Source organism: Bombyx mori, chromosome 11 (genome assembly GCF_030269925.1).
Source record: "Bombyx mori chromosome 11, ASM3026992v2".
NCBI classification, from domain to species: Eukaryota; Metazoa; Arthropoda; class Insecta; order Lepidoptera; family Bombycidae; genus Bombyx; species Bombyx mori.
The window spans coordinates 7941813-7956319 of NC_085117.1; the positions used below are offsets into that span (position 1 = coordinate 7941813).

Below are 14507 nucleotides of genomic sequence, written 5' to 3' on the forward strand. Positions count from 1 at the left end.
CCTCTCTTAACCCAAAGGTGGTACAAAGCATGAAAAATGTGCCAGATTACCAGAAATTACTTATTTAATTCAAACACTAACCACCATAAAACCCTTTACAAACAAACCGAATAAAATCATAAAATACCAACAGCTCACGATAACTAAAAAGGGTTTCATTCGAACGCGCGCAATGCAAACAAAACCTTGTAGTACAAGATGTAACCATCGCAGTTAATATGTCAATCAGAGCGCGTCGCGATATGTATAAAACCATCCAATTTCGGAATAAGAATCGGGCGTATACATACGGTCAGTTTTAAACTGAGAATGACATCAGTAACACTTGAACTATTTTTTTTTTATCTAAACAAACAATCTAAAAGCTACTAAAATGTTTAAATACATTCTTGCATTTTATTTAATACTTAAAAATAACGTTTAGACATTGAAAGAGATGATAATAATCAATTACATAATATAAATTAAATTTCAAATAAAACAAAAACTTATTATTATTTAAGCTGGTATATTATTTTATACGAACTTTTAAGTCTTAAAATAATACCAATACCTACAAACCAACAATAAATATCTACAGTATAGAGTCAGCTTTATTAAGCACCCAGAAAAAGATTGCTGCATTCAATTCTTACACTTGCTTCGTAATACAAACTGAATTCAACAAAAATACCCTCTACAACTCTGACAACAAAGATCAAAATCCTGTACAAGCAATCGAATTACATTCTGTGATGATCTGTAAACCGCTGAATCATTCTGAAGCAAGACAAGGATGGATAGATTAATAATGAAAGGTTAGAGCGGGTAGAATGCATGTTTGTCAGTGTTCGAAGTGTGACGAAGATGGATGGGTCTGGCTGTAGTTGAATGAGTGGACGAGACTACCAATAACAAGCTAATTACAAACTCTCACTGAATACCGTCAATGACGGTATTCAGTGAGAGTTTGTAATTAGCTTTTTCTTATCAGATATAATTTTTATGAATCAGTTTTATTGCAATGTAAACTACATACTCTTCACTAACTTGCGTTGATTTACTCTTCTTTTTTTCCTACCTATGCTGATAGACTTGAGAGGCTATATTATCAGCGTTCGCCTAGCGTGTAGGTTATATATTATCAGCGTTAGCCTAGCGTGTAGGTTAGCTCGCGGGGCTCAAACGTCAATGGAGGTGTTGCTAACACTGGCCCTAGCAAGAGCAGTGATTCGCAGAATCTACAACCGAATCAGACACACGACCCACTCAAGATCCGGCGAGAAATTCCTCGGGGATATTTTATCTTCTCTTACTGAGGGTCGTAAATCCCCTAATGACAAATTAATCTGTCCTTGATTATGCTCTTCCATATGTGTCTCTCCTTAGACAGCGTTATTGACTATGAAATAAGTTTGATATTATAAAATATAAATAAAAAAGTTCCGGTCGTTTTATACCAAACGTACGAATTGCACATGAAAATAATGTACAAACAGTTGAATTAATTGAATTAAATTTAAAGGGTGTTGCTTCAGAACATTAAGCGTTTATCTCGTCCCGTATTCACGCAAGCTATTTATTCCTTCATCGTGGAATCCATCCGAGAACACGCGCTATTAAGTACTTAATAACTTTAAAAAAATTATACTCGCTTGATTCCGGACTCGTTCACGTCACTGGGTATAATTAATTATTTCAATTAATTCAACACACATCAATCACCCTGGTGGTTGACACTTCTGTACAAACTGAAATATGAAACCTTATGGCATTGGTTTGCTCTGCCCTTGTCATTGCTGACGACCATGAGTGAGGGTAACCACTCATCATCAGGTGGGCCGTATGCTCGTATACCTACAATTAAAGTTTTGATGTTTGAACATACCGAGCACCACTCAAGGGGAACATACCCTGAATTTTAACAAAAACAGCAATTGTTGTAAGTAGAGAAGAAGAAAAGGCCTTGCGTTAAAACTGGGTAAAAGCTGGGGGTTTTTAGACTCTATTTTTATATATATTATTTTATTTTACTAGTACTATATTATTTTTAGACGTATTTGATTTGTGTAGATCCATGTGAATTGTAGATTGTTTTTCATATTCTTTTACTATTACAGAGACAGAGAGCCGAACCTCTGGTATAAATTTCCCAAATTTATTTTCATTACATGTTACTTCTTCATCATGGAAGATTGTTAAAGAACACGTAAAAAATAGTATTCCCAAAAAAATTTAATACTTGTCTCCAGTATATAACCAACAATTTCAATTTATTAAGCACTATATTATTTGTAAAAACTCTAGTGATATTTCAAAATATATTTTTTAAATATTTTGTCGAGTTAAGGACGGCATTAATTTTAATTACGTGAAAAAGATTTCAATTGATTTAAAAGATCGTTAAAGATGCTGCTGTAGATGAAATGTCATCCAAATTCAAATATTATCTTCTCGATAATCATCTATATAATCTTTTTATTTCACAATTTCATTTCATCAATTAATTGCTTACCACAAAAGCTATTCTTAAATCTATTGGCAAGGCTACATTAACATTTCTTCTGTTTAAACAAAGATATTTAGAAGACTACCAGCGAACAAGCCGAATGGGTAGAAAAAACTTATACGCATCCCGATATAACAACGCCAATGCACGCTTGGTACATTTCATAAGAAATCACGATTAGGTCGATTTAATAATTGATTTGGGTTTATTTAAAGATTTTTTTTTACATTGTGTAATAATGTCAAACCCCCAAACTCAACTAGTTTGCGCCATTCATGCATAGTGTTCGTGAGTTCTGATACAGTGTTCGAATAATATCAAAGGGGCATATTTACAAAAACAGTACTGTCCTTTCCAAAAAGCCCTGAAAAGTTTGTTTGTATTAAAAATAAACACAAAGAATATGGGCAGAAAAAAGACAGTAGGCATATCAGATTTTTTTATGAAATTGTAGTTGTGAAACTTCTTTTTTATGATATTTGATACGTTATTACGCAAAAAAAAAACTAAAACGATTTGGATGAAATTCCGCACAAAGATACTGCTACACGTCGTGGCTTAATAAAATTTATAAATATTGGACTTTAACAACGCTGGGTGTTTTATTATAAACAGTTATAACTAGTCAGGTCATAAGTATTGTCACACAGTTTTAGAATGCTGGCCACAAAAAAGTTTATTGAATTCGAATTTCGAATTGTTCATGAAAATAAAAATGTATACTTTTAGAATTTTACTCATTTTTAAATATGGAGTGGACGCTTAAAGAAGACCGTGTTGCAGTTATTGCGTTGCATCGTTGCGGTTACGCGCCAATTAAAATTTTTAACATACTGAAAAATTTGAATATAACCAAAAGATTCGTTTATCGTACCATCAAACGATACAATGAAGACTCTAGTGTAGATGACAGGTCAAGAAGTGGTCGCCCTTGGTCTGTTAGGACTCCAGCAGTGATAAAAGCTGTGAAGGCGCGAATTCAAAGAAATCCCAAACGTAAGCAGAAACTGTTGGCCCTTCAGATGGGGTTAAGCAGAACCACGGTGAAAAGGGTGTTAAATGAAGACTTAGGGCTTCGGGCATATCGAAGAAAAACAGGACATCGTTTGAATGCTCGTCTAATGGACCTGAGACTGAAGAGATGCCGCGCTTTGTTGAAGCGGTACGCGGGAAAAAAATATCGGGAAATTCTTTTTTCGGATGAAAAATTTTTTACCTTAGAAGAGAGCTACAACAAACAAAATGATAAGGTGTACGCACACAGTAGTGAAGAAGCGAGCAACCGTATTCCGCGTGTCCAACGAGGTCATTTTCCATCCTCGCTCATGGTATGGTTGGGAGTTTCTTATTGGGGCTTAACAGAGGTACATTTTGGTGAGAAAGGTGTAAAAACGAATGCAGTTGTGTATCAAAATACAGTCCTGACGAACCTTGTGGAACCTGTTTCTCATACCATGTTCAATAACAGGCACTGGGTATTCCAACAAGATTCGGCGCCAGCTCATAGAGCGAAGAGCACACAAGACTGGTTGGCGGCGCGTGAAATCGACTTCATCCTGCACGAAGACTGGCCCTCCTCGAGTCCAGATTTGAATCCGTTAGATTACAAGATATGGCAACACTTGGAGGAGAAGGCGTGCTCAAAGCCTAATCCCAATTTGGAGTCGCTCAAGACATCCTTGATTAAGGCAGCCGCCGATATTGACAAGGACCTCGTTCGTGCTGCGATAGACGACTGGCCGCGCAGATTGAAGGCCTGTATTCAAAATCACGGAGGTCATTTTGAAGAAACTTTAGTCTCATAAGAATCTATGTTTTGTTAAGTTCATTTTGGTATATGAATGGTTACATAATGAATAAACTTGTTTCAATTATTTTACATTAAACATGTGACAGAATTTATGACCTGACTAGGTATACGTCGACTGTTAGTTTATAGATTCGAGTTTGACACAAAAATTTATTTATTTCGAAAAAATGCTTCATGATACCATTTAAAATTTAACATGCTATTAGCTACGTCTAACATAATCGTAAAACTATTCTATGCACAAAACAGTGTACTTAAAATCGCCGGTTTACGCAGCTTGCGCCGTACACTCGGTCCGAATCAAGAAAGCCTGTAGGGTAGGGATAACTAGACGTCCTTGTGGCGCCCACTTTCGGTTTCAACCGGCCGTGGCCTATCGAAGCCTAGCGCGAACCAACACGGACTACCCGTCTCAAAACTCGTCTGGATTCTGTTCAGGCTCTGCTAACTTTTGATTCATTTAACGAAACCGTTCATAGCATTAGTAATTTTATTTATCTTAAATCTGCCTCAATACTAGTAATATTAATATATATAATATATATATAATATATTAATATTATATATATATTTATATATAATATATTAATATTACTATAATACTATCCACCAGTAATAATCCTACTACATTACTCGTAGTAGGATTATTACTGGTGGATGTGAGTCCGCACGGGTAGGTACCACCACCCCGCCTATTTCTGCCGTGAAGCAGTAATGTGTTTCGGTTTGAAGGGTGGGGCAGCCGTTGTAACTATACTCGAGACCTTATATCTCAAGGTGGGTAGCGCATTAACGTTGTAGATGTCTATGGGTTCCAGTAACTACTTAACACCAGGTGGGCTGTGAGCTCGTCCACCCATCCAAGCAATAAAAAAAGCGCATGGTTGCTTCAGGGCATGAATAGACAGGACAGTATCTACCCGCAATTTACTGAATTTAAGTGTTCTTAAATCCTGTTCAAACAATGTATCTACTACTACGATCACAAAGCCACATAAATTCAAAATAATCCACTAAAATTTAAAATAAGGAAACATAATGTGACCGATCTTAAATTTTATTTAGTGTTAAATACCAAACGCTAAATAAATCTTGGATGAAACGGTACACGCGCAAATGCGTGAGATTTTATTTTTATAGGTAAAAAAAGAATATAGCGCTTCCAAAATACTAAAAGATCGCTTCGAACACTAACAAATTATGTACACGCTGAATTTGGTCATTATAAACAAAATAAATTTGTAGACTTGTCGAATGAAACTTTAAATTAAAGTAGATAGCTCAGTATATTTGTAGTAACTTATGGTATAACTTGTTCTCCTTCTTCTTACCTTTATCCCACTTTGTCAGGTCCTACATCATTGCTTTTAGGTACCACAAGTACCGGTCATCGTCCTATCGTATATCTTATCGTATATCTTGTGTCACATAGTCAATTCAAGTCCCTTTAAGACGTCTCCCCCTTAAACTACCTAAGGTAAAATTTTAAAAGCAAATTATGGATTTTCCATGAAAATCGAAAAGCATGGAAAACGATAACTTGGATCTAAGTCAACAAAATACTTTTCAAAACGACTATTTTTAGTTTTATTCTTATTAATAAATAAAAAAATTTAAAGAACCGTAAAATACTTTACTGCTCACAAATTAAATAAATAGGATGTGGCGAAATCTGCTTTGAAACGCCTAATAAAAAATAAAATTATTGCATAACAGAGCGTCTATTTCACTGAAACCATATTTAAATTTTGAAATTTGTTCGTGCATAAAATAGAGGAGAAAAAAAATTGAAATCTGTCGTCGAAAATACATTACTAGGAGTGTGATTTGCATAAATAATTCAATTATGCTAAGAACAAGATGTATGTAAAAAGTTTTTCATCATGAGCGCTAGAACTAAAAAAAAGAATGAAATTTATGAACTGATATTGCTACAATTTTATTTTATTTTATATGGTATGATGATAACATTATGTATGGAATATAATATCAGCCAAATGGCCGCCACCACTCTGCTATAGGTGGTGTATCCTGGTGGAAAAAATTTATATGACATCTTCGCATAAATGGGACTCAATTTCACGAAGAGTACGAGTTATGTTGGCCTTCAGGGCGGCAATAGACTGTGGTTTGTCTCCATAGATTAGAGATTTCACGTAGCCCCACAGAAAGTAGTCGAGCGGTGTTAAATCACACGATGTCACACGCCTTCGAATTTCCCATTCAATAAATTTAATGTTTCCCGTGCTGTATGGCAAATGGCGCAGTCCTGTTGGAACCACATGTTTGTAAGATCCATACCATCTATCCTGGTCCACAAAAAGTTTGAGCGATTACTTCCCAAAATAACACCACCTACCCTTTTATATTTTGCGCAGGTTGTTGAAATGGCTCACTGTACAACTGGTATACCTTATACCACTTGGTTATCGTAGCCCGTAGACAACTCAGCGAGACTGCGGTTACAAACCATGAGACATAAAGTCGAAGGGGCAATCGTAGTTTTTATTTTCTCTATAACCAGATGACCACGTACCCCTCCTGATAGTAAGGTCTTTGTGCCCATCGAGGACAGCAATGCCGCAGGCACAGACAAGCTGTCACCTGCTGTACGTACGTAAGGCTATCATACCCTTAATCCGGAACTCATGACCTCTTTGCGGCGAAAATAAACTAAATGCCGGTATGTACCTACCCGTCTGGTTTTATAATACGGGGCACCATTAATGTTACGCATTTCTTTAATTTTTGCCTTTTTGATTTTAGTATTACTGCTGTCTCTTCATCGTGGAAGTAATTTGCAAACACGTTTCGCCCTGTGTTGTTGATGAGACGCCCGGTCTATACCGGGCGTCTTATCTTTTAGGCCTGAACAGCCTGAAATATATAGATGTTCCTATTCAGTTGTTTGGGTCATGTTGTTGTCCCATCTTCTAAGTTGGAAGGCAAGATTGAATTGGGACAGAATAGGTACGACGGTGCGGACTCTCAGTGTGAGTCATCTCAGGATCAATCTAGAGAATAAACGTGCACTAGCATCGCTGTGGAACTAAGATGCTAAAATCTCACAATTTGTTATCTAACTTGAAATAATATCATTTAATTTTATAGTAATCTGAATTCGCGAGACTTTTCGAACTTAGCAAATAAACAATTATAAATGACCAAGTTTTGAAGACATGTGAATGTTTTTCGTCGGAATATTTACAGATCCACCTGTTCGAGAACGGAGTCAACAGCTAATTGCTTCTCTCTAGAAATATTTGAGGTAATTGTACAAAGCGGACAATAATTACGCTTTTTGGGAGCAGCTCTGACAGTGTAATTACTCATTACACCTAGACGAGGTTAGTTTTGTGGATATGTCGGCTGTTAATTTTGTAAACATCATTATTAAAATGTGTTGTGTTGTAGTCCTAGGGTATCCAGATGGTACATACGACCCTCACAAGTTGCCTCCACTTCACCTTATTTTGTACTTGCTCAATTTTTTTTTTTTTATTGCTTAGATGTGTGGACGAGCTCACAGCCCACCTGGTGTTAAGTGGTTACTGGAGCCCATAGACATCTACAACGTAAATGCGCCACACACCTTGAGATATAGTTCTAAGGTCTCAGTATAGTCACAACGGCTGTCCCACCCTTCAAGCCGAAACGCATTACTGCTTCACGGCAGAAATAGGCGGGGCGGTGGTGCCTACCCGTGCGGACTCACAAGAGGTCCTACCACCAGTAACCACCTTAATACCACTTCAGGTCAGACCGGCAGTCGACATATCTCTGACAATTAAAATAGTATACAATACATAGAGCAACTCATAGGTGGTTTAAGTGGAGGTTGGTCAGTGTAAATATTAATAGTTTAATTAACGTTTCGGCATCCAGGAACATTCGCCTAGCACCTCCAGATCTCCGATGAAAAACTAATCTAAACTGCAATAGCTTCGGCTCATTTAAATATTATTTGGCACAGACAAAACAGTTCAGGTGCTTTTCGATCAGTTCGTTAACGGACTTTTTTATTTTTATATTTTATATTTATTTTTACGTTTAGCTTATTAGTATGAAATATTGAAAACATTTGTAGGAGCTATCTTCTCCGCCCTTTTAAGAAAAAAAAAGAAAATCGTAAAACAAAATTGATTTTTTATTTATTGCCCTTCTAGGCACACGGCCAATATAATGGTGAGTTGTTAGCTTCGCCGTGGACTTCAGCAACGCCAGAGGCCAAGCCGCTGCCTACCAAAAATGAATGATAAGATGAGTCGGAAACATGAGGCATCGGGGCTTATAGTCGAATTTCGATCGCTGGGCGAACCCTAGTCAGTAAAGTTGTATGATATACATGAAATGGTAACTGGTGATTTTGATTCACCTTAATTCAATGGATAATGAATACTTATTATTGTTCAATTAAACAACGAGAATCACAAGCTAATATTCACATCCTTGGCTGCTAATATGATATTTATTAAAACATTTTAGTATTAATGTTGCTATTAAATTATAAGGCATATCCGCGTTAAGTACTATTTTCCTTATATTGTTCACGTCTTCGCGGAGTGTTTACACAGGCATACATACGCTCCGGTACGACAGCGTGTAATGTTGTATCGAGATTTTTTGTAGTATTAACGTTTTTTATTTATTTATTTAAATCGTAAAAATAGCTTTACGTGTGTACACAATGTACGATAGCTCCGTTTTATTGAATTTTAAAGTTTTAAAGAAATATGGGATTACCGCCAACTGCTGAAGATTTCACGACTGACTTTTTTAAATGTTGCGCAAACTGCGGCAACACGTTGCGCTAGTATCGCGCTCAGTTGATTGATTGATGAGATTTCAAAGTTGAACATTTATCCCTTTATCCTTTTCCCATAAATCACACATTTATAAGTATATGGTGTAAAGATGAAGTAGGATTATCAATTAATTAGAATAACAGCTATCAAACTGGAATACTCAGTTGCTCTAGATTTAAAGTGTAATCGAGCGGTGGAAGCGATATTAATTGGTTAACCAATTAATTGTTCTATCCTTCAAATTCGCAGAAGTAAACAAGATGGCGACATCGATCTATGAAGCCTAAAATGCGCCACCAATTAAATGCTGTATATTTGTCGACAGTGCGTTTCCAGAGATCTTTTTTACCACGTACCGTCCGGCTTTGGAATGAGCTCCCCTCCACGGTGTTTACCGAGCGCTATGACATATTCTTCTTCAAACGAGGCCTGCGGAGAGTATTAAGCGGTAGACAGCGGCTTGACTCTGCCACTGGCATTGCTGACTTCCATGAGCGACGGTAACCACTCACCATCAGGTGGCCCGCAGCTCGTCTGCCTACATGGGTTTGAAGGGTGGGGCAGCCGTTGAAACTATACTGAGACCTTGGAACTTATATCTCAAGGTGGGTGGCGCATTTACGTTGTAGATGTCTATGGGTACCAGTAACCACTTAACGCCAGGTGGGCTGTGAGCTCGTCCGCAAATCTAAGCCATAAAAAAAAGGAAATAAAAAACGTTTAATTCGACCGTAATCAGGTAAAACAGAATCGTCTCGATCCAAATTATCACCCACCCGCACTCGGTACTGAGCTACCGTGATCGCGGTCCAGTTACTGACCTCCATTTCTTTGAAGTTTTTTTTTTTTTAATCCTCCATCTCGCTTCCCTTAATGACATAGATTAATACGTAGACCGTCTAATGCATATCATTATTGTGAGTGGCTTTCCTTACCGAGTTCTGATGTGTCGAACGATCGTGTAATGTGCTTTTTTTCTTCGGGAAAAGCTTTTTACTTAAATCACGATCACGAAATTTGCAGTAGGCAGCGGCTTGGCTCTGCTCCTGGCATTGCTGAAGTCCATGGGCGACGGTAACCACTTACCATCAGGTGGGCCGTACGCTCGTCTGCCTACAAAGGCAATAAAAAAAAAAAAAAAAAAAAACGAAAGCGAAACTAAAAACTTGCATATATATACATAAATTAATTCAAAGGAAATTTACATTTATTATTATTGCGCATATGGGCAGAAGAAGCTCATGGTGTGTTAGGCTTTCAGAGGTTACCGGAGCCCATAGACATAACAACTTACACCTTACTGGTGGTAGGACCTCTTGTGAGTCCGCACGGGTAGGTACCACCACCCTGCCTATTTGTGCCGGTGAAGCAGTAATGTGTTTCGGTTTAAAGGGTGGGATAGCCGTTGTAACTATACTTGAGACCTTAGAACTTATATCTCAAGGTGGGTGGCGCATTGACGTCGTAGATGTCTATGGACTCCAGTAACCACTTAACACCAGGTGGGCTGTGAGCTCATCTACCCATCTCAGCAACAAAAAAAAATGCTGCTACTCACCTTGAGGCTTGAGATCTACTTCTCAATTGTTTAGTAATTAAGTATTACCGGATGTGTGGACGTGTATTAAATACGTAATTCATTCGAAAAAATAGTATATGCCTGCGGGATTCGAACACCGGCCCTGTGGCATCACTCGATGTTAATACTCCAAGTGTCTCATCTTTTAGGCTATGACTTCAATTACTAGTGCGTATTCCGAAACCTGTGAATGGGTTAAGTTGTAAGCCTATAGTAATATTAATGCCCCGACTTGACTTGAGGCATGAGGTCGAGTCTCAATTGAATTATCTAACGGTTACCTCACTCTTCGGAACGGAACGTGTAGCTGCTTCGTGTTGCCTACTCAGGTGAGTTAAAATAAAACATAGAATCTTATGACAGTGTATCTGCTCAGGAGAAGCATAGTGACTTGTAAACTTGTTAACTTTATTTTTATGCACATAATAATAATGCAAAAGGTAATAAACCTTAATGCAATTATCCTAAAAACGATAATTGGAAGAAGGAAATTCAAATACAATCCGTGAGCACAGTCGAAATTCAAATCGAATGCTATGTATGCAGAAGAACACGACACAATCTTATCTATCATTCATTAGCGCTGCGATCCAATACGACATTTTTTTAGAATCCCCGAGCACAAAGAACGTCCGCGCACACAGGCGTATCAATACAAACAGGATATACGATGGTGTGCGTGTTTAAAAACTTGAAAAAATCACACTCGCTCACGCACACAGCTGTACGTGCGGCGCGAAAAAAATCACGGACACAAAGAAAGTCGTCCGAAAACTTGTGTACGAACTTTTGCACTCACACAGGGGCGCCGCTCGCACACATAGCTCGACACAAGGAAGTCGCGCGTGTAGTGGTGAGTGCATCGTGTGCCAACACGAACTAAACTTAGCTTCGCGCTCATGTATTTGTGACTCACAGTTGCAAGACTCCGAAACTTTAGGCTGTTATTTTTATTTACATACATATCCTCAGCTCCGTTATTCCAAATTTGTATTTAGCGTACGTTCGGAGGGATTGTTATTGCTTAATGCCCTATTGGAGTTAAGTCGTTTTATGGTTGGCGAAGGGATGCGCGCCGCGGGTAGTTTTCGTATGAAACTTGGTGCGAGATGCAACGACAGAGAGGGGTATATGGGAGTCTGTGTCTGTCTCACTTGCCACCCGCCGCCCGGAGCGGAGGCGAGAGGGGAGAGGGAACAAGCGGGGGCTGCGGGGGTGTCGTGTCGCGTTGATGAACATTTTTCTCATTTTTTCTTTATTTTTACGCGAATCGTTTTTAAAAGGGTTTCGTCATAATTGCGTCGTCTCCTTTAATTATGTTAACGTTGTGACGTAACTGTGAAGATCACGAAAATCGAAATCGTACGAGTGCAAATTTTTATAATTTAAATAAAAACATTCGACACTTGCATTAAGTTATGAATTAATTTGCATACATTTTAAATTATATCGGACGATCAAACTAATTAGTCTGTCTGGATGCCGTCCCGTTATAATTCTCGACAGAATCTAACGAATAAATTCTGCATAATTAGATACAAACATGCGTCTAGCGAGCTCGACCTGTCAGCATCGATAATTTTCTAATGACTAAAAATAGCTTTGATAACATACATAAAAAACGACAAACCTTCCGAAAAAGAAAAGAAAAAAAAACGATACAACACAAACAGTTGCCACGCGCGCCTTCTGAAAAAAAAAAAAGGATGTTATGGCAATCTTCAAATTCTCAAGGAGGTAAACGTTAAAAAAGTATGAATAAAGTAAAAAGAGCTCGTGGCTCGAGTATACAAAAAAGCGCACGTAAACATTGCGTTACGTACGCATGTCTCGTCTCGAGTGTACTGTCTCGGCGGGAAACTTATTTTCCCGCGTTTTCTCACGGACGCCATATTTGTTTATGTTTGACGCCAATCTGAATCTAATTAGAATTCTCATTTTTCAATCCCATTGAATTTCCATCATTTATTTTATTGATGTAGAGCTTTAAAATACGTTAAATGAGCATTTCGTTAGAATCAAAAAGAGTTTAACTTTATTTGGTAATCTATAAAATTTTCAAGGAGAACATTTTCGTGCAAAACCTAGTTTTTATTTTAATTTGAATTACATTAAGCATCGTTTAAAACAATAATCCGATGCAATACCAAAAGAAATCGGTTCGAACTTATTTCAGTCCCATCCTCCGCGTGGCAGGGAAGCAAAAAAACGCGTACGATCCTCAGTCTTGTTGCAGGAGCGGCGCGCGCCAGCCGCATCCCAACCTTTCATATTATTTTACATTACGTGTTTCGTTTCGCGCGTACACTTTGGACCGCGGTAGTTGAACGGCGCGGGATGTGGAAATTGTGAAACAAAAAAAAAAAACGTCGGACAATTTTTTACGAGAAACCAAAAAATTATAATAATCCATTTATAAAAATGAGAGGGAACGTGAAAAATAAAATTTTCGATGCAACAATAAAAAAAGATAAATAATATTTCGATAAAACTTAAAAAAAAATCGATTCAAACGAAATAAAGAAAAGTATTCGTTGATTGATTAAACTAAACCGCAACTAGACGCAGTTCAAACTAGATCAGTTTTTGTTTACATTCTAATTTTTATAGCAAACAAAAAACTGTTTTCTTTTGTTGTTTTTCGTTAATTTCGATTCGCGCGCGCGTTATGTTCTGTTTGAATCTTTAACTAACTGCACGAGATACGGAGAACAGAGTGTGAAGATTAGAGAAGATGGCGCTTGCTTCTTCTGTCAGTCTTTACTATTCGATAGTACAACGGGCGGCCCGGCATTACTTGGAAGACTATTGTCACACTGGTAAGTAATACTCAAATTAATAATACAACATTAAAAAAAAACTTATAAGTTATGTTTAAATTGAAAGAATACATAGCAAACTATGATGATAAGTTTCGATGTTCGTAGAAATGTTATTATTAAAAAAAAAACGAATCTAAAAGGAATCTAGGTTGAAAAAGAGTGTTCATATTATAAAAATACTAGCTGACCCGGCAAACATTGTTTTGCCATATATAAGATTTCTAGGGAATTTCTAGTGTAGAAAATAAAAGTAACTTATTGTAAGTGTGTAAGGATGTGGTAAATGAGTGAAAGAGGTATGTAGTGCTGTGAATGATGAGGGAATATATAATAAAAATAACAAAACCTCATTCAACCACATAATACCTCATTATAACAAAAAAAAAGTCCAAATAAAAAAAAATATGTTAGGGGTGGACAACCCTAATCACTTAGGGGTATAAAAAATAGATAGTAGCCGATTCTCAGGCTTACTGAATATGCATAAAAAATTTCATGAGAATCGGTCAAGCGGCTTCGGAGGAGTATGGGAACGAACATTGTGACACGAGAATTTTATATATTAGATTATAAAAATATAACGACCTTTATTTTAAAGCATTCGAAAAACTGTCGCCGGCTCACTTTAAAAGCTAATAATTTTAAAATATTTTTTTTATTACATAGCATTTTACAAAAATAGATTAAAAAAGTTGTCTAGACAGTTTTTTATGTTCAAAAAAATATAAATAAGTATTAACAAATGTAGAAAGAAACAAGTTAATATTTTTAAATCTACAAATTTTTCTGACACTTTATCTATTAGTTATTAGTATTATAAGTAATTGATTCTCGCATATTAAAAAAATGGGTTTTTAATATTCGATTAATCAATTACTTTTATCTGACTATCGCACTACAAGAAGCAAAATATTGTGTTTCCAAACTTGAACTTTGCTTAATGTAAGTACACCTTTGCCTGTGCCACGGTGCTAAACCTCGTTGAGAATTAATATTGACAGAT

At 37.0% G+C, this 14507-nt stretch overlaps 1 protein-coding gene across 2 annotated transcripts in view; it reads left to right on the forward strand.

Annotated features, from left to right (window-relative positions):
• The first annotated feature begins 12922 nt into the window (after positions 1–12922).
• LOC101743328 (zinc finger protein 774) overlaps positions 12923–14507 on the forward strand; it is a 67259-nt gene continuing 65674 nt past the window's right edge. For both annotated transcript variants that reach the window (XM_021351494.3, XM_012695089.4), the window contains exon 1: positions 12923–13501. In XM_021351494.3, the coding sequence (XP_021207169.1) occupies positions 13417–13501 (85 nt within the window). In that variant the 5' untranslated portion in view covers positions 12923–13416. The remainder of the gene's footprint in view (positions 13502–14507) is intronic.